The 19,340-nt window shown below is 25.8% G+C and overlaps 1 protein-coding gene and 1 long non-coding RNA gene across 2 annotated transcripts; one reads left to right on the plus strand and one right to left on the minus strand.

Annotated features, from left to right (window-relative positions):
- Window positions 1-396: 396 nt before the first annotated feature.
- LOC136090686 (uncharacterized) lies at window positions 397-3,409 on the plus strand. The gene is made up of 3 exons (XM_065817527.1): window positions 397-649; window positions 1,358-1,409; window positions 1,514-3,409. The coding sequence occupies exons 2-3, from the start codon at window positions 1,360-1,362 to the stop codon at window positions 3,381-3,383; spliced, it is 1,920 nt and encodes a 639-aa protein (XP_065673599.1). The 5' UTR covers window positions 397-649; window positions 1,358-1,359; the 3' UTR covers window positions 3,384-3,409.
- A 9,236-nt stretch (window positions 3,410-12,645) lies between these two features.
- On the minus strand, window positions 12,646-19,121 carry LOC136090604 (uncharacterized). Its single transcript, XR_010643557.1, has 3 exons — window positions 18,856-19,121; window positions 13,033-16,639; window positions 12,646-12,932 (listed from the first exon to the last, which is right to left on the minus strand). It is a non-coding gene; the product is annotated as an uncharacterized LOC136090604 (long non-coding RNA).
- Window positions 19,122-19,340: the final 219 nt, after the last annotated feature.

Raw genomic sequence — 19,340 nt, forward strand, 5'->3', positions numbered from 1 at the left:
ATAAATAAACTATTTTTTGAGGTTTTTTACATAGTATAAATTATTGCATAAAGCATCTCCAGGTTACAGTGGATGAGATTTTACTAATTAGAGTTATATATATTATATATATTATATATATATATATATATATATATATATTTATATATATATATATATATATATATATATATATATATATATATATATATATATATATATATATATATATATATATATATATATATATATATATATATATAAGTATCTAAATATGTATATATATATATATATATATTTACATATACATATATATTTATATATATATATATATATATATATATATATATATATATATATATATATATATATATATATATGTATATATATATGTATGTATGTATGTATGTATGTATGTATGTATGTATGTATGTATGTATGTATGTATGTATGTATGTATGTATGTATGTATGTATGTATGTATGTATGTATGTATGTATGTATGTATGTATGTATGTATGTATGTATGTATGTATGTATGTATGTATGTGTGTATCTATATATGTATGTATATACTAAGCACCATAACTAAAGTTAAACTCCCATCCTCAAGAAAAAGCAACAAGGAAGCATTCCTAGTTTCAAGGAAATAGTCAGAACTTATTACAAGGTAAGTTTGAATTATAAAATTTTTTTTTTTTTATTTTGATTATGTATGTTGCTATTTTTAGCCGGACTGTTTCTACTCCTGCTAGAAACGGTTCTACAACCTTTGCACAAACAAAAACATTTTTTTCCCCTCATGACATTCATAGGATAATATTTCTATAAAGTTATTGAGTGATTACATGTTTTAAGCTTAATGAGAATTCTTCATTACGAAGTATCAATTATTGAGGAATAAAAGTTTCAAAAATGACTTCAAATTTAGTAGACTTACACAAAAAATTTATTTCACCTTTAAAAATTTAGTAGGAAAATATATTGACAAAGAAAAATCTCTTATATATATATATATATATATATATATATATATATATATATATATACACATATATATATATATATATATATATTTATATATATATATATATATATATATATATATATATATATATATATATATATATATATATATATATATATATATATTTATATAAAAGCAGTTTCTTTGTTTTTTTTATTTAGTGTATAAATATTTAAATTTTTTAGTATTTGTAATACGCACTTTATTATAAAGTATTAAAATAAAATTATTCAATTTTAGCAACAATTTAGAACATTTCTAACTATTAGTTTCTAATTTGTAGTTTTTATATTTGTTAATGTAATTTATTGATATAATGTAATACAAAGATTTTTGTGTATATGTTCTTAGAAATGAGTAGCAAAGGAAAAGTTGCAAGAAAACAATCTCAACCAAGTTCAAGGTATTTTTAAAGAGCATGTTTTATATTATGCTGTTTAATTTTTCTAAATGAATTAAGTTTTTTAACTATATATATATGAAATGAGATAAAAATTACTATTTTAGTATATGGAGAAAAAAAAGAAACGCAGTTCTAAAAAAGTTTGAAAATAATCATCAAAGTTTTTTTGTTTCCCAAAGCGATAATTATCCGACGAAGTCACCAAAATCTCAGGGTGATGATCTTAAATATCATAATTCAGCACTTGAGGAAAGTAGTAGCAGTCTTTCTGACTCTAGATATGTGATACCTGATAATAAAATAGAACATGATCTAGTGTTATGCTCAAAAATTAAGGAATGGTCACTTAAAAACAACTGTACGCGACGATGCACTAATGAAATTTTAGCTATATTTTTTGAATATAAGTTTAATGTGCCTTTGGATTGTAGAACCTTATTAAAAACAAAAAGAAGTATTTGTTTCAAAAATGTTGATGGTGGAAAATATATATATCTTGGATTAAAAAAACAGATCACTAATCAAATAATTTATCATTCAATTCTTGATGTTAACATTTCTTTAAGCTTTAATATAGATGGTTTACCACTGTACAAATCCAGCTCTACAAAGCTGTGGCCCATTGTTGGTCTTATTAAAGGTTACAATCCGTTTTTGATTGGAATGTATTGTGGATCAATTAAACCTAAATGTCATTTATTTTTAAAGGATTTTTCAGATGAATTAAAAATGCTAACAAGCTCTCTATTTGTAGTGAATGACAAAAGTTACATGGTTCAAATTTATGCTTTTATTTGTGATGCCCCTGCTCGCTCCTTATTAAAAGGTATAGTTAATCATACTGGTTATCATTCTTGTGAACAATGTACTATTGTTGGAAGATGTATATTAAATCGAATTGTTTTTTCTCATATAGAAGTAAATGTAGATTTGCGTAGAAATATTGAGTTTCTTGATTATACTTATGCTAACAGAGATCACAATAGAAGATGTTACCAACATGAAAAGTCTATATTCAGTGAGATAAACTCCCTTGATTTTATAAACATGTTTACTTTGGACTATATGCACCTTGTTTGTTTAGGAGCTACTCGGAAAATTCTATATTTTTTTAAGGGTGGGATTAAAGGAACTAATCATGGAAAAATTTCTTTAAACATGTTAGACCAAATTTCAAACAGTTTATTGCAACTAAACGGAAAATTGCCCAGTGATTTTGCCAGACAGCCTAGGTCTCTCTCTTATTTAGATAGATGGAAAGCAACAGAATTACGTTCTTTTTTAGTATATTACGGCATGATAGTGTTAAAAGACATTATTGATTTGCGTACATATAAACATTTCTTAAGTTTATCAATATCAATACGGATTTTATGTGATAGTAATGCTGAGTTTCGAAGATCAAATTTAGAGATTGCTCGTCGGTTGATTAAATACTTTGTTATAAACTCAACCGAAACATTTGGTCAACTATTTTGTGTTTATAACATACATAGTCTTCTGCATATATGTGATGATGTTGCGTTTTACAATGCTCCGCTTGACAGTTTATCTGCTTTTCCGTTTGAAAATTTTTTGCAGCAGATTAAAAGATTAGTTCGATCTAAACATAATCCTATATCACAAATATGTAAAAGGCTTGATGAAATCAGTTTTTTTAATAGGTTTGAGCAAAAAAAAACCAAAAATAATACCAACTTAAGAGACGGTTGCTTCTTAACCAAACATGGTGTGGTTTTCATAAAAGTTAATTTAGGGAATGATCAATACTCGTGCTTCTATTATAGAAAAGATTGTTTGGATAATTATTTTACACACTTTTTAAACTCAAAGGATATAGATGTATGTTTCTTAAGAAGTAATGTTCGACATGTTGTCAGAGTTAAACATAAAGATACTTTGGTTAACAAATGTGTTTGTTTACCAATAAAAGATGGCTTTGTTATTAGTAAACTGTTGCACAACATATGCTAAGCTAAACTTTTTATTTATCTATATCTACATAAGTATATAAAAAATTATATATATATATATATATATATATATATATATATATACTTTTAATGTTCAATACACTAGAGTTGTGTTAATTAATTAAAGGAATTTATATATATGTTTATATTTTTATATAAATATATATATATACATATATATATATATATATATATATATATATATATATATATATATATATATATATATATATATATATATATATATATATATATATATATATATATATATATCTATATATATATATATATATATATATATATATATATATATATATATATATATATATATATATATATATATATATATATATACATATATATTACTATTATTGTTATTATTATTATTATTATTATTGTTATTATAGTTATAATTGCTTTTACTTTTTTTACTCTTTATTATAGCCATATAAGTATTTTCTTATATCTTTTGTGGCCCACACACACGCACACATACACACGCACACACATACACAGATATATATATATATATATATATATATATATATATATATATATATATATATATATATATATATATATATATATATATATATATATGTCTTTCACAATTTACTTTGAAAGTTAAGGAGCTGCTCTCAATTATGAATATTAAAGAAGCAAGAACAGTCACAAGGAAGCGATCACAACCCAATACAAGGTAAGTTTGATAAGAAAACACTTTTAAAATAAATTCTTTATTATAAATGTTGCTAATAATTTTTTTTTTATATTTTATTATATAAAGTCTGTTTCTTTATATTAACTGTAATAATAAACAATCTTATATGTTGACATCAGAAAATCAATGGGATCATTTTTTCATTTTTTTGGTTTGATTTTAGCCCAATAAAAAGACTTTATTCTGTAGTGACTATCATTGAAGATGAAAAACAAAAGAAAATGACTGTACCTGTGCATTGGGTAGATGAACTCAAAAGTGTTGTATATTGGCCTCCGAAAGACAAAAAACAAATAAACTACTATATTAGTAATTGGGTTTCACCTGATAAAGGGTGGGGAGAATATATATTGTTAAAAATAAATCTTGACAAGGGAACAAAGGAGATGTGTGATATTTGCATGAAGTTTGATTCTGAATCTTCAAATTCTGATTTTCAAGAAACAGGTGTTTTGGTAAATTTAATACACATGCTTTTTAACTTTAAAATGTTTTTTTAAAATTAGTTTTGTCAGTTTTCTTTTTTTAAGTAATTTATTGCAAGTACCTTATTAAAATAATACAGTCTTATGTTTTTTTTTTAATATCAGTTTTAGAATGTAATAGTGAAACATATTGCAATCGTCTTTGGGTTAGAGAAAATAGTCCTGACATTACAGTTGAAAAGGTTGCTGAATTGCCATTATTTTCTTCAATATCATTTTGTAAATATCCTAGCAAACATCCTAAGATAGTATCTACTCAGAAATATTAAGAAGAGAACGTTTCGAATTCAAAATCATATCAAATCAATAAAAGTCAATCTAGTTTGTCCTCTGTTTGTCAAAATGATTTGTTTTTGGAACCAGTTCAAAAAACCATTCCAAGAGGCATTGGTGGTACTTTTTTTTATGATGAATCACCAGTTAGCTTTAAAGCAATAGATGAAAGGCGTATGTTAATATTTATTGAACCTTGTTTTGAAACTATGATTCTATTGAGTATATATAAAATATTTATTAAATTAGTTCTAAATTATTTATATTAGGTTTTCAATATGCAATACTTATGGAGTTAGCAAGTTTAAAATTCAAAATAAAAAAATCTTTCTGTTCAATCGAAAAGCTGGGAAGAAGAACTGAGCCTGAAGAAACCTTACTTTATATTTGTAAATCAAATGATATAAGAGAGTTTGATGAAAGAGAAACATTTTTAAATCATAAAGAAAAGTTTCATTTGTTGGTATGGTTTTTGTATATAATAATATATGGTGCTTTTCTAAATAAATCTAATTGGTATTGTTAATTTTATAATTTTTTTTGTCAATTAAAAAAATAGTAGTGATATTGATAATGATATTCTATAACTTTTGTAGGTCCGTCAATTTTAGCAAATAGGCGGTAGTTCAATTTCAGCCTCAGTTAACAAAGTTTTAGATGAAACTATGTCTAAAAGTGTTCAATCGCTATTTAACAAAGCAGGGAGACATGGCAAAAGATCATTTAGAAAAACATTATTGTATATAGCAATTATTGGTAATTTTTGAATATTGATATAAAATTTTTTTCTTGTGGAAGTGTGTGTTTATGTAACCGCTTATGTATGTGCTTTAAAATGCATAAATTTATTTTATATTTTAGAAACATTAGTGTCACATTCAACAAAATCTGTTTTGGTTGATAAGTTGATAGGTGACCATTTGAAAAGAGCTCCAGATCGAATAGAATAACAAATAGTTTACTAAGTATTTTTATGTTCACATTATAAATGAATACAAAATAAATAAACTTTAAAAGTATTAGTGTTACAGCTAAGTTTCTTTTTGTTAAGGATTTTTTTTTTGGATAACATAACCTATTTACTTAACTTATAGATACAAAATGTTTTTACTCAATGGGCACTAGAATGTTTTGCAAATGTTTAGTAAATGATTAATGGTCGCTTGAGCAAGATTTATGTTTAAAAACGTTAATAAATGTTTTAATAGTAGTTTTTTTCTCAATTGGTTTATTATTTTACAAGTTCTTTCACGTTTCAAGTGTTTTCACGTTTTACCACGACTGTTTTTTTTTTACAAAAAAATTTACATAAAGAGACAAAAATTTTATATGCCCACAAAAATGTCCCAAATAATCTGTTTGTACCAGAGGTATAACTTTTTTGTAAATTTGTAAGTGATATATATATATATAAATATGTGTGTGTCTGTGTCTGTGTGTGTGTGTGTGTGAGTGTGGTTGGGTGTGGGTGTGGGTGTCTGTGGGTGTGCGTGTATGCATATATATATATATATATATATATATATATATATATATATATATAATTTATATATATATATTTATAAATATATATATATTTATATATATATATACATATATATATATATATATATATATATATATATATATATATATATATATATATATATTTATATATATATTTATATATATATATATATATATATATTTATATATATATTTATATATATATATATATATATATATTTATATATATATATATGTATATATATATTTATATATATATATATATATATATATATTTATATATATATAACGCTATTTGATCGCAAAGCAGACAGTATTAAAAAGTTGACCTAAAGCAGACACTTGAAATCTTAGTCCTAAAAACAAAATATTAATGAAGCTCCTAGTAAAAACATATTATTTTTGCTTTAGAAAACAAATTCCGTAAATAAAATTACCTAAAATACAAAAAAAGTAAATAAAAAATTTAATGTCTGCTTTACGTAATATGAAGGATAATTTTCATACTACAGGTCTGCTTTACGTAAAATTTTACGCTATCTTAACGTAAAACGTACTTTCATTCAGTGTAGCGTTTTCTTATATTTTAGATCTCATTAATGGTATCTTGCTTGTGATTTTAATGCATTTGTAAAATTGTTTAATCAAATCACGAAGTTTTAAAGCTGCTTATAAATAAATATTTAAAATTAAGTCACTAATTTTTCCTTAACAGTTCGTGCAATAATTTATTTAAAAGCTTTGTAACTATTATGTAAATGCTACAAATTAAAATGGTTTTATTTCTATATTTTAATAATATTCAAATTTACAAAAGCCATTTAAAACAAAGATTCTTTTAAATAGTTTGATATTTAATAACATAAAACATAGCTACTAATTAAAAATAATCACCGTCCTAGGGAGTTTTAATTTTAATTATGCAATATTTTAATATAATTGGGTCAGACCGTCATCAGACATGATATAAGTATTAAAAAGAAGATTTTGTAATTAAGAAATGTGCCCGTAAGAACTCGTTCCTATTTTAATGAGAAATCGTTCCTGTTTCTAGAAAATAGTTCCTGATGAAATAGTTCCAGTTTTTGAGAAAACGGTCCGATTTTTCCAGTTGATAATTAGTAGAGCCCTAATAGGAACGATTTTATTTTGGTACCAATATATATTTCGGTACTATTGTGTATATTTTGGTATATTGTGGTATATTTCAAATTTTACGCAAACAGCTAAGCCGGTTTAGCTATTTGTTTACAACTTACGTTAATAAATAGCAAAGTTTGAAAATATGATATTTGATTTCAAAACATCATAAGTGTAGTTTTTATGTACTGGAACTATTTTAAAACGAATGTCTATTAATAACTTTATTTTATATTGATCAATATTTATTTGGAAAAGTTAAAATTTTAATTTATTCGAAATGAAAATGTAGGTTTATTTAATAGAGAATTTCCAACATGCAAAACTGTCAAAAATGATGTTGTTAGTTCTTTGTAACAATTATAACGTTTTTATGATCATAAAAGTTTCATATGATACTTGTAAAGGAAAAATACTAGTTTGCATATCAATAAAATACAGTGGCGGACTGGGGCCTTGACGAGGGGAGGGAAAAATTCGAATAAGTAGGGCATAATTTAGAAGATAGGGCTCGTCGGGAGAAGCAATCGTTGTCAACTATCGTGCAGGACAAGGCAAGGGCTAAGAATTTCCCGTGTCTCTCAAGTGTTCAGCCGGTTTATGATTAAAAAAATGATGTTTTAATGAACATTTGGAAATTCAAACCAATCGCTTAGTATCATAAACTTAATATACTTATAAAACAATAAAAAAATTTGTTTCAAATGATTTAACTTTTTATTTGAACACTTAATGCTTAACCTGATTTTATGAGCCTATAAAAAATGATGTTAATCAAAGTAAAGTAAATTCAGGAATTCAGTTCAAATAAAGAAAATACTGTTTACGGAATGCTATTTTTGTTAATATTACTTTTTTAATAGTACAATTACCATCATATATTACTGATGTACAATACTTTTCAAATGTTTATTCCATATATCACTAATGTATTCCATATATCACTATATATCACTAATGTATAATAACATATTATTTTGATGTAAATACAATTACACTGTAAGCACAAAATGATAACTTCGTGTAGAGATAAAATGCTGAAGGATGGTTTTAAAAAAACTTATAAACAGCATATAAATATTAATTTAACTTTTGTCTTATTTATCAGCAATTGTAGTTAATGTAAACAATTTTAAAAGAATTTGTTTGAACACTAAATCTCAATTAAGTTTCAGTCTAGTAAATAATAAACTGCTAAGGTATTAATTTTTTGGTTCATCAGTTTCTCAACTAAGATAATAAGCTCCATATGATGTAAATAGACAAGAATTCAGTATAATAGAAATAGTTCTATTTATCTCAAAGCAGGCTGTGTGCTGTCGTATCATTATTTTCACTTCGTATTTTTTTACCTCAAATTAAAATTTAATTTTTGGGATTTCGGAAAGTTGACAATGCACAGCCACAATCTTTTTAAATAAATTTGCTCATTAAAAGATCCTTTGTTTACCGTCGTCATTAGTTGGGCAGAATTTGTGACGACTTTTCGATTTAAGAAAAAATCTCCTTCATTGCTAATAAAATAAAAAAGGCTCTGGAGAAAAAAGTGAGGGCATGAGCATTTATAGTGACCTTCTTCAAAATTTTAGTTTTTTAACATGTTGTTATTATTCATACTAGAATCAATATTCCAAACTTTTTTCAAAATATTCTTTTTGGTTCTCAAGATACTGAGTTTTGACTAAATTTAAAAAAAAATTAAATAAATAATCAAGTCTCAAAATCTAACTCAAGAACGGAGTTTCAGACAATCAGCGCCATCTGTGTGACGTCATAAAACTGTCCCTGCCCTAGGTTTACGGTAAAAATTTATTTTTTCAAATGGGTATCGATCTTTCATTTACTATATTTATAAAAAATACCAGAGGTAATTTTAATACCATAAAAAAAAACCACATATTTTTAAAATATATAATTTCAAAATTGATTAAGAGCTGCCTTTTAAGAAGACCTCTCCTGTAAGAATCAAGCAGAGCTCGATAGTAACTAATTTTAGGTTTAAAAATTAGATAAAAGAAAGAAAGCATTTTTGCATAGTTATTTCATTTTATTATTTTATATTAGCTATTTGAGACTTAATAAACAAAAAAACGTATATTGTAGACATAAGGCTTGTCTAAATGGCATACTCAAAAACTAATTTTTCTTTTCTTTTAATATTCAATTTTATCGAAACACTTTAGTAGTCTATACTTTTTTTAAACTATAAATCTTAATTTGGTAAAATACCTCAAAATATAAAATTAATTACATTATTTACGCAAAATAGATACATCTTCAACCTCACTTCGACAACACAATCTAATTTATAAATAGCCTTTTCTTCCCAATGGGTATTTTTATATTTTAAGATAGTTGAACAAATGAAGATTATATATTAAAAAATAATAGACTAACAAAATCTTCTTTTTGATGAAAATTAAGATTGAAAAAAATCATTTTTTGCGTACTTTTGAATCATGACGTTTAGACAAGCCATATGTCTACCAAACTTTTAAAGTCCAATATTTAGAGAATGTATAATTTTTTTTTTAAATTATTTCTGAATCGACTTTCTAAAATAAAAAGCAAAACCATAATAAATATATAACAGTTGTAAAGAGTTATTATCGAAATCTGAAACATAAGTTGTTGTTTTTATAACATTTAAATAGTATATAAATTTTATAATATATTAAAAAAATCCATATCTATTTTTTATAAATATGCCGATTTTCAAAAATAAAATTTTACTGTAAACCCTGGTCTTTAGCTATTTTTTATAAGATTAAAAATTAGTCATCAACAACAAAACGTTTCATTTCCAGAAAATTTAAAAAAAGTAAAAAAACTACCCCATGGTCATGCCATGAGGAACTCTGAAAGTTTATGTTGATATTGTTATTTCTGCTGTTTGATATTATATGCACTGCTTTCTGCTCGATAAATTATCTCTAAACTAAAGCAAGTTAATGTTTTTTACTACATACAGAAGGAGTTTTCTTTGTATTATTTAAATGTAATAATTTATGATTTTAAAAGCCTTAAAAAACTAATCATAACTCCTAATATTAGGAGTTTATTACTACTATAAACTTATCTTCAACTATACAGTTAGACATTTTTCATTATTTAAAAGTGTTATCGAGGCAGCTCATGTTCAGATGTTTCTCAATATTAGGATTATTGGTTCTAACATTTTATGCAAACAAGTGATTTTTTAACAACCTAACAAATTCAAAGGTTTTATGGATAAAATACGTTTCCAAACAAGATTTCTTCAACATTTCAGTTTCTTATATATTAAAATTGTGTCCTTATGCCTTCTACTCTAAAGAAATTGTTTATATATTTTCATAAAAGCAATGATTTGCTTTACTTCTAACCTAGTAAGGTAGCGATATCACTACAGCACCACGATGCTTTGATAAGTGATTGAGAAGGTGGGGGAGGGAGGGAAGGGGAGAGGATAACGTTCGGTTGCCTTATCCACTTTTGAAATCGCTCCGACCCCGCTGAAATATGCTATTTTTTAAGTTTTCATTAAATACAAAAATAGAGATAGTTTTTAAATAAAAAAAACTTTTTATATTTCAAACAAAAAATCCAATCGCGAAAAATGTGTGATTTTTGACTATTTTCGAAACAATATTCCGTAATAAAACAAAAACAAAAAATTGTAATAGTATATTATACTCCGGGTTTGAGCGATAGAATTTGCATAAATCATTTAAATCTAATAGCTAATACAGTTTTTCCACTATCATTATATTTTACAATAAATTTTGATATAAATTAGCACTTTAACTGGATTTCTGCAGATATTAAAATCTCTCATGTAAAATGTATCGGTCGTCCAGAGTAAGAAACACCACAAGTCAGTGACTTAAGGTGTTTCAATACAACGCACGCTGTAAGGCCTGTTATTATTTTTTTTTTTTCTGGCTGCAAGCAACCACTAATTAGTTGGGAGTTACTAGAAAAAAGAAAGGAGTTATAGACCAAGAAAACGGTTGACAGAAGACTTAAAATGTTGAAGGTTGTATAGGAAAACATAAAGGTGGGAGATTCCAAAGGGGTAAGGTGTGCGGTAAAAAACTAGACGAATAAAAGTTTTTTGTCGAGTCAAACAACAATGAATTTTAGCTAATAGAATTAGGGATAGTAGCTCCTTTGAGTATCAACCATGATAGTATTTGTTAAAAAGAGAAAGAGATACAACTTTAAAACAATGGAAAAATAGTTCAAGCTTAGTGGATAGGGCTGTTCCAACTACGTTTACAATGCGTTTTTGGACCTTGCCTAGAATAATATAGGAATGTCGAAAGTACTACGATAGTTGTTTGCAGTAAATAACTGAGTTTTTTTGGAGTTAAAATTTACAAGTCACTGTAAGCTTAAATCTGTTACAGAAGTGAAATTAGATTCAAGATCGGCTGCCGGTTCTATACGATCGAAAAGAAAAGATTTTTTGTCAGTACAGGAGTATAAAGTTGAGTCATTAGCAAAAGTTTATTTGATTTATTAAAAGAACTTTTACCTAACCAAAAAAAATAATCGGTGGTTGACTTATTTTAGTAATAAAGTGGCTTAAGGTTTTTCTGAAATGACCTGTTCATTTGTTTTATCGCTACGCCGCTTAAGCCGAACGTGCTTTTTTATTGTAACTAAATTAGCTCAATATTGTTTCTAGTTTTGATTTAAATATGATTCTATTTAAATAATTGCCTATTGAAACAAGATAATTTTTTGTAGCGCTCTTTATTCAGAGTTATAAACTTATGTTTACAGAAAGAAAAATTTAGTTCGAAGCCACAAACTTCAAGGTGGTGGTAGTGTAATAATTTTCAAGGCAGTTGCCCCTCATGTTTAAATTGGGTGAGTCGTTCGTAAACTTAACGAGGCATTACATAAGAAGTACAGAGTAAGTCCGGTAAATTATTTTTACGGATTATATATTATTATTTAAATTATACGTACGGATTAAATTATCTTAACAAAGTTTGCCACCAGACCAGTCCGGTATAATATTAAAAAAAAATACTTTTCAAGATGCTTTGTCAAATTTGTATTTTTAATGCTTTTAATAATTTTTTTTAAATTAAAGGCTAATTTTCAAAAATAATAATATACAAAAATAACAAAAGAAAAAAGCCAGGTTTATTTTCACAAAATAAATTTTACTTAATAGAGATAATATAACCAGACTAAATTATATATAATAAAATAATATGGGTTGCAATATTAAGTTGATTTCTGGATTTACAATAACACAATCGAAAAAAAGAAAGTTTAAAAAAGAGGTAAAAATAAGAGCAACAATTTGCTATTTAAAACGAAACTACTTTAGTATAAGCATTATAATTGTCTGTTTCTTAAGTACCTTCAACCATAGCATAAAGAAGACAAACAGATGCTGATTGCGACTGTCGAGGTGGTAGATGAACTGCAAAAATTAAAAAATAAAATCACATTTTTTAAAATAATTTGTAAAATTTCAATATATTAGTTGAAACACTTAAAGACTTAAAATAAACGTTACATACCCTCTTCAATTAATGACCCAGACCAATAAGGACTTCTAAGCAGCAATTTTACCAAGAAAACATTGCAACTAATATTACCTTGTATAAAAAGCATTGAGAACGGCTTCAAGAAATTTTTAAAACGTTCAGTTAGTAGCTAAATAAGAGTTCATGGCATGTAATAACTTTAAAATCCATCGCATTGTTCTAAAAATATGAGCTAGCTAAAATAAACATAAACTAGTTATGCACTAGTTATACTACATTTGAAACAAAAAAATACAAAAAAGCAAGACACTTTTTGTGTTTTTTTTTGGTGCCATATCAGGTCAAGGTTATCAAAACAGCTCCATGTATGTTTAAAATTTATAATCTAATTAATAATAATACAAATAAAAGTATTAGTAATACAAATAAAATTTCGTGTTGAAATAGGAATATAAAAAACACCCTAAAATCCTTATTAAATGGTCTTTAGTCATGAAAAGTAGAGAATTTAAAAGTTAAAAGTCATCAACAGCACAAAGAATCGTAGTAGTTCAATAAATACTTAGTTAAAATTGTAGCAAAAATCAACAAATTTTATACAATGTTGTAAGAGTCTGTGAATGCAGAAGACAGGTTCTTGCATTGTAAGTCTAAGCGCAAGGCAAAACAAGATGTATACAAAGTTCAATCAAACAAACAGAAGGTATAAAATGAATGGAGAATTCAGAGTTGTGAAGCAAATAGTTACAAAATATATAGATTTTGTTAAAGGGTGTAGTAAAGGGCTATGGAAAAATATATAGAAATAAAGTTTAAGTAAAAACAAGTTGGATGGCTCATTTTGAAAAATTGCTAAATGAAGAGTTTGAAATGATCAAGGAAGGCAAATAAGATTAGAGGACCAGAAGATAACAAGCAGTGAAGGAAAATGAAGGATATTCAAAAGGTTCAGTTAGACAAGGCTGATAATCCTTCCAGTAAATTGAGGTAGGTTTTGAAAGCTTCAGGGATGTGGATGTTCATTATGTGTTAGATCTTTGCAATAAAATTGTTAAAATATAAATCCGGAATGATTTGAAGCATAAAATCAAGCCATGGCTGTTCTAATTATTAAATTTTAAAGGTTGGCAAACATATCATGCTTGGAAAACTTTTTCACTGTTGTACAGAACAACTGCAAAAAAGATGTTGGATAAAAAAAATTAATGTTGGATGGCAAAGATTTGTAAATGTAGGGTGGTTTATATCAAGTAATAAACCTGCTTGAACAAGTGATGAAGGTTTTAGAAAGAACTATTGCAAGAACATATAACAATATAAGAAGCAGTGTGTGTACAGTAGCGTGCAAAAGTTTAGAAACACCAACTTTTTTTTAATTTTTACTGCATAACTTTTCACAAACTTTCATAAATAAGCTGAAATTTTAACCAAATGTGCTCTATATTATTTCAATTTAAAATACAAACCACAAAAGTTTTAAATTGAAAATTTAATTAACTTTTAATTATTTTTTTGAAAAAGCTTCCACACAAAAGTTAAGATACAGTATCATACCCCGCAAATTAATCATGTTTTTGTAAACAAAAGCAAAAATTAAGGTCAAAATATTGGTGAAATTTAATAACTTAATTACTTCGAGATATTTCAAAGGTATTAAAATATAACTAATTGCCAAAATAATGGTAAAATTTTATAATACAATTACTTAGCAATATTTTAAAAGCATCGGAAAAGCTAAGGAAGTTTCAAAGGAAATAAAGGAATTAATTATAAAAGCTGTGGGAAATAAAATGACTTACAGGCAGATTTCTGATATCGCAAGTACCTGCAAGAATCCTGCTAAATGACTTACAGACAGAGTTAAGATATCGCAAATACCTGCAAGAATTTTAAAAACCAGAACAAAATTTGCAAAAGATCATATTAGTTGGTCAGTTAATGACTGGTCAAAAGTCTTTTTTTTTTTTGATGAATCAAAGTTTATGCTATAAAGTAGTGACAGAACTAAGTATGTTAGGGGCCCAGTAGGAGACAAATTAATCCAAAATATCAGTTACCCACTGTTAATCATGAAGTAGGAAATGTTATGGCTTAGGTATGTTTAGTCATGACAATGTGGGTTCCATTTATCACTTAGAAGGTTTATGGTCCTGAGAGTTTATTTAGACTAATGTCTATATAAAGCCTCTGGTCAATGAGAATGTTATGCTGCCGATGCAAAGCATAAAATGACTTGCAAATGGATCTTACAACAAGATAATGATCCAAAGCATTGTGCCAGATTTGTTAAAGAATAATTTAAATCACAAAAAATCAAAGCTCTTAAATGGCCCTCACAAAGCCCAGATCTCAATCCTATTGAGCATCTTTGGGAGTACATTAACCAGCAATTAGTTGGTAGAAAAACAACTAACAAAGACCATTTATTTGCATTGATTAAAGAATATTGGTATAATATTCCTCAGGATGTACTCATTAAATAAGTAGATTCAATGCCTCGTTGTTGTGATGGTGATTTAAAGGCAAATGGATATGTCACCAAGTACATAGAGTTTTAGTAAAACTATTTTATTGTTAAAAAAATTTCTATTTTGTGAATTTTAGTAAAAATTTCAGCTTTTTTGAAATAAATATTAATCAAATTTAGTTGTTTCTAAACTTTTGCGCGGTAGCTTTCTCGAGAAAAAAACTAAATGTTAATTAACCGTTTAATTTTGCAACTTGTGTGGCTTGTATTTTAAATTAAAATAATATAGAGCACATTTGGTAAAAATTTCAGCCTATTTATGAAAGTTTGTGAAAAGTTATGCAGTAAAAGATGAAAAAAAGTTGGTGTTTCTAAACTTTTGCACACTACTGTATCAGTAAAATGCTGTTTGTTTTTAGGTCAGAGAAGGGGACAATAGGTGCAATTTCTATTATTAGGCAAGTTCAAGTTAGATTTTTAGTAAAGAAAACGGATTTGAGGATGAAATTTGTTAACCTCAAGCTTTGGACAGATTACTAAATGGTGGTCTTAAAGGCATTTAGATATTGGAGGAATGGCATTATAAGAAACATGCAACCTGTAGAAGTGAAGAAACAAGGACGCTAAAATAATGATGAGGACTATCATTATAATTGATTTCTAAAAATTATATATAAATGCTGATAACTTTTTGCAAAAAACTTTGTAAATAATCAAATAAAAGTATTTTGTGTTAGTATTCCTAAGAATACTAATACAGGTATGGAAATTTAAATGTTGTACAGAAGCAAAGCAGCTTAGGTATTTATGCTAAAAAAACACAACATAAAGACCAAAAAAATAACTTATATTCAGAGTAATAAAGAATAAAACCTTAACATTTATAAAATTCTGTTTATTCATATTGATAAAACAAATAAACTTTTGCCAACATAAAAAAAACATTAAGCACCTTCCTACAAACTAATCCTCCAAATATATAAAGTTAATTTTTTCCTTTAGTTTTACATCAACATTTCCAAACTTGTGTGGTTCCGATGGTTGTCTACAGCAACAATTTAATGCCATTATGAATTATTTGAAACAATTTTATTACAACTACATGCTCTTCCTGACGTTAATATGAAGCAGGTTGTACTAGTTTACATGTTATTAGTAGCAGAGTGACCTGCTCTGAAAAATAGAAAGTGTATTAGGGATCGTATTATTTCTTTTGTTTGTGATATTGATTTAACAAATTGAATAGGAAAAGGAAAAATACTTCAAGCTAAAAACAAACTTAACCAAACAAATATTAGTCAAAAAAACATTCAAACAAGTGAGATTAATAAATACAAGAACAAGTGAGATTAAGAAATACAAGAAAAACATTTGACCATCTATGGTTTGATCATCTATGTGCTTGATCACCAACGCCAAAACTATGAGAAGCATAAACTAATAATGTAAAAAAATTAACAAAATAACTTAAAAGAATATATAGGTGGGTGATTTTTTTAAATAGAACACCCAGCATATTTTATTAAAAAGCTGAAAACGTGAAAATTCATAAAAAAAATCTAAATTAAAAAAAAATCATATTTTTTCAGAACCTTTTTATTTTATGTCTTTTTATCTCCATTATTAGGGATTGCAATAATAGTTAACTAGTTTACAGGTAAATCAAACTGAAAATATATAATTTTGCTACTGGTAATTTTACCCTTAATTGCTGGTAAATTTAAAGGAAAAATATTATAAAATTCTAAGAAACAAAATACATTTATTCAATAAAAAACTACATGACTCATCTTTTCAATATATAGTAAAAAAGTTATTATTTTTTTTTTCTTCTGTTTCTAGTATTTTGCTGATTTGATATATACTGAATGTGCACATAATTTATTTGTACGTAGCTCATATCATAAACAAAATCTTTTCAAAATAAATTAAAAATGTAATAAAAATAACAAAGTGCCTGTTTCATAAGAGAAAAAAATACATCTAGTTGCTGATAAATTATTCATTTTCAGTCTATTTTGTATAATAATTTAACATTTTTTTAAATATTTTATTAAATCATTTGTTTGGTGAGTTGTTACACTATCAACAGCCATAGTTGGTTTTTTACTTGTTACATATTTGTTTGTACACCTTATAATTTAAGAGCACTGTATAGCGCTAAGGGTTATACAAATATTCTCAAGTCTCTACATGATTCAATACATTTAGTACATCTATATACTGATAGATATACTTTTAGCATGTGTAAATTTACACACTCAGTGTGTCAATCTACAGCGTGACACTGCATCATGAAGTGTCCACCCCAATGTACCAACAACAACAACAAAACAACAACAACAACCAATGGCAATATATTTACTAGAAATATATATGTTTTACATAAGAATGTTATAAGTTGCAAAATATATGTACAGTCTACATTCTGGATGGTTCACTCTCATATAGCTCAGCTTAATTGAGCGGAGCAACCATAAACAAAACAAAACAAAAACAATGCAAATAAAATAAACAATACACTCAGTAAGATGCTATTAGTCAACATTCATATTTATATCTTATATACCTTCTATAGTGAGATATCTTTTATCACCAGTGATAGAAGTGTTATTTCTATTTATCTTAATGTAACAAGTAGTATTTTAATTTGGCTTTGAGGACATATTTTTTAATGTTGTTAAATGGGATTGATTTTAATTTATTTTGAAATCAATTTCAGTACATTAATGCAGAGTATTTAAAGGAATGTTTACCTTAGGATATTGTATTATATGTTTGCACACTAAGTGCACCTCTACAAAAATTTCTTGTAAGTTGACAGCTAATTGCACTGCCTAGAGTAAACCATTTATTAAATATAGGAGTTAGCTTTTTGTTTAGGCAGCTGTGAATATATAAACAATTTTTAATTTTCATTATATCATGCACTTTTAAAATTTGTAATGCGTTAAAAGATGTGAATGTATGTGAATTTTTTGGTAGAAATTTGATAAACCTGACTTCTTGTTTCTGAAAAATAAATAAGCGAAATACAATTATGTTTATGATAAAAGGCAATATGACTATTCCTATCAGTCAATATTATATATGATAGAAAGTCAATATAATATATGATAGAAAGCAATATATCCAACCAATCAGTCAATATTGACTGATAGGTTGGGGTGGAGCAAGAAGTCTTAATTTTATTTATTTATAATTTTATTTAGGAAGTCTTACACTCTTTATTTACATTATATATATATATATATATATATATATATATATATATATATATATATATATATATATATATATATATATATATATATATATATATATATATATATATATATATTAAATTACTGTAAAAAAAACAATTCATCATGTTATAATAAACAACTTACCGACTACATTATCTTTAAAGAATTTCTTTGAAAATGTGTATGCTTTATTAAACATTAACATAAGGATATGTTTTAAGACAATTGTTAAACACTTTATTAAATCATTTAAATTATAGTATGCATTATTCTATACTTTAACTTTATATTTGGAACAAGATGGCGGCTTTAATTTTTTTTTAGCTAGAATTTGTGCAAGAAATCGTTCCTGTTTTAAAAGAAATCGTTCATGTTTTTAAGGAAATCGTTCCTGTTTTTGTCCGAGTCATCGTTCCTTCGGGTTTTTTTTTCGGGAAATCGTTCCGGCTTTTTAGAAATCGTTCCGCTTTTTTCAGTATTCGTTCATAGGAACGATTTCTTTGGGGATATCCTTCCTACGTTTTGAGAAATCGTTCTATAAACATACTTATTATTATTGTTTTTATTATTATTATTATTATTGTTATTATTAAAACTATTGTAAAAACGATTTACGGAAAATAAATAGC

Source organism: Hydra vulgaris, chromosome 14 (genome assembly GCF_038396675.1).
Source record: "Hydra vulgaris chromosome 14, alternate assembly HydraT2T_AEP".
Lineage (NCBI taxonomy): Eukaryota > Metazoa > Cnidaria > Hydrozoa > Anthoathecata > Hydridae > Hydra > Hydra vulgaris.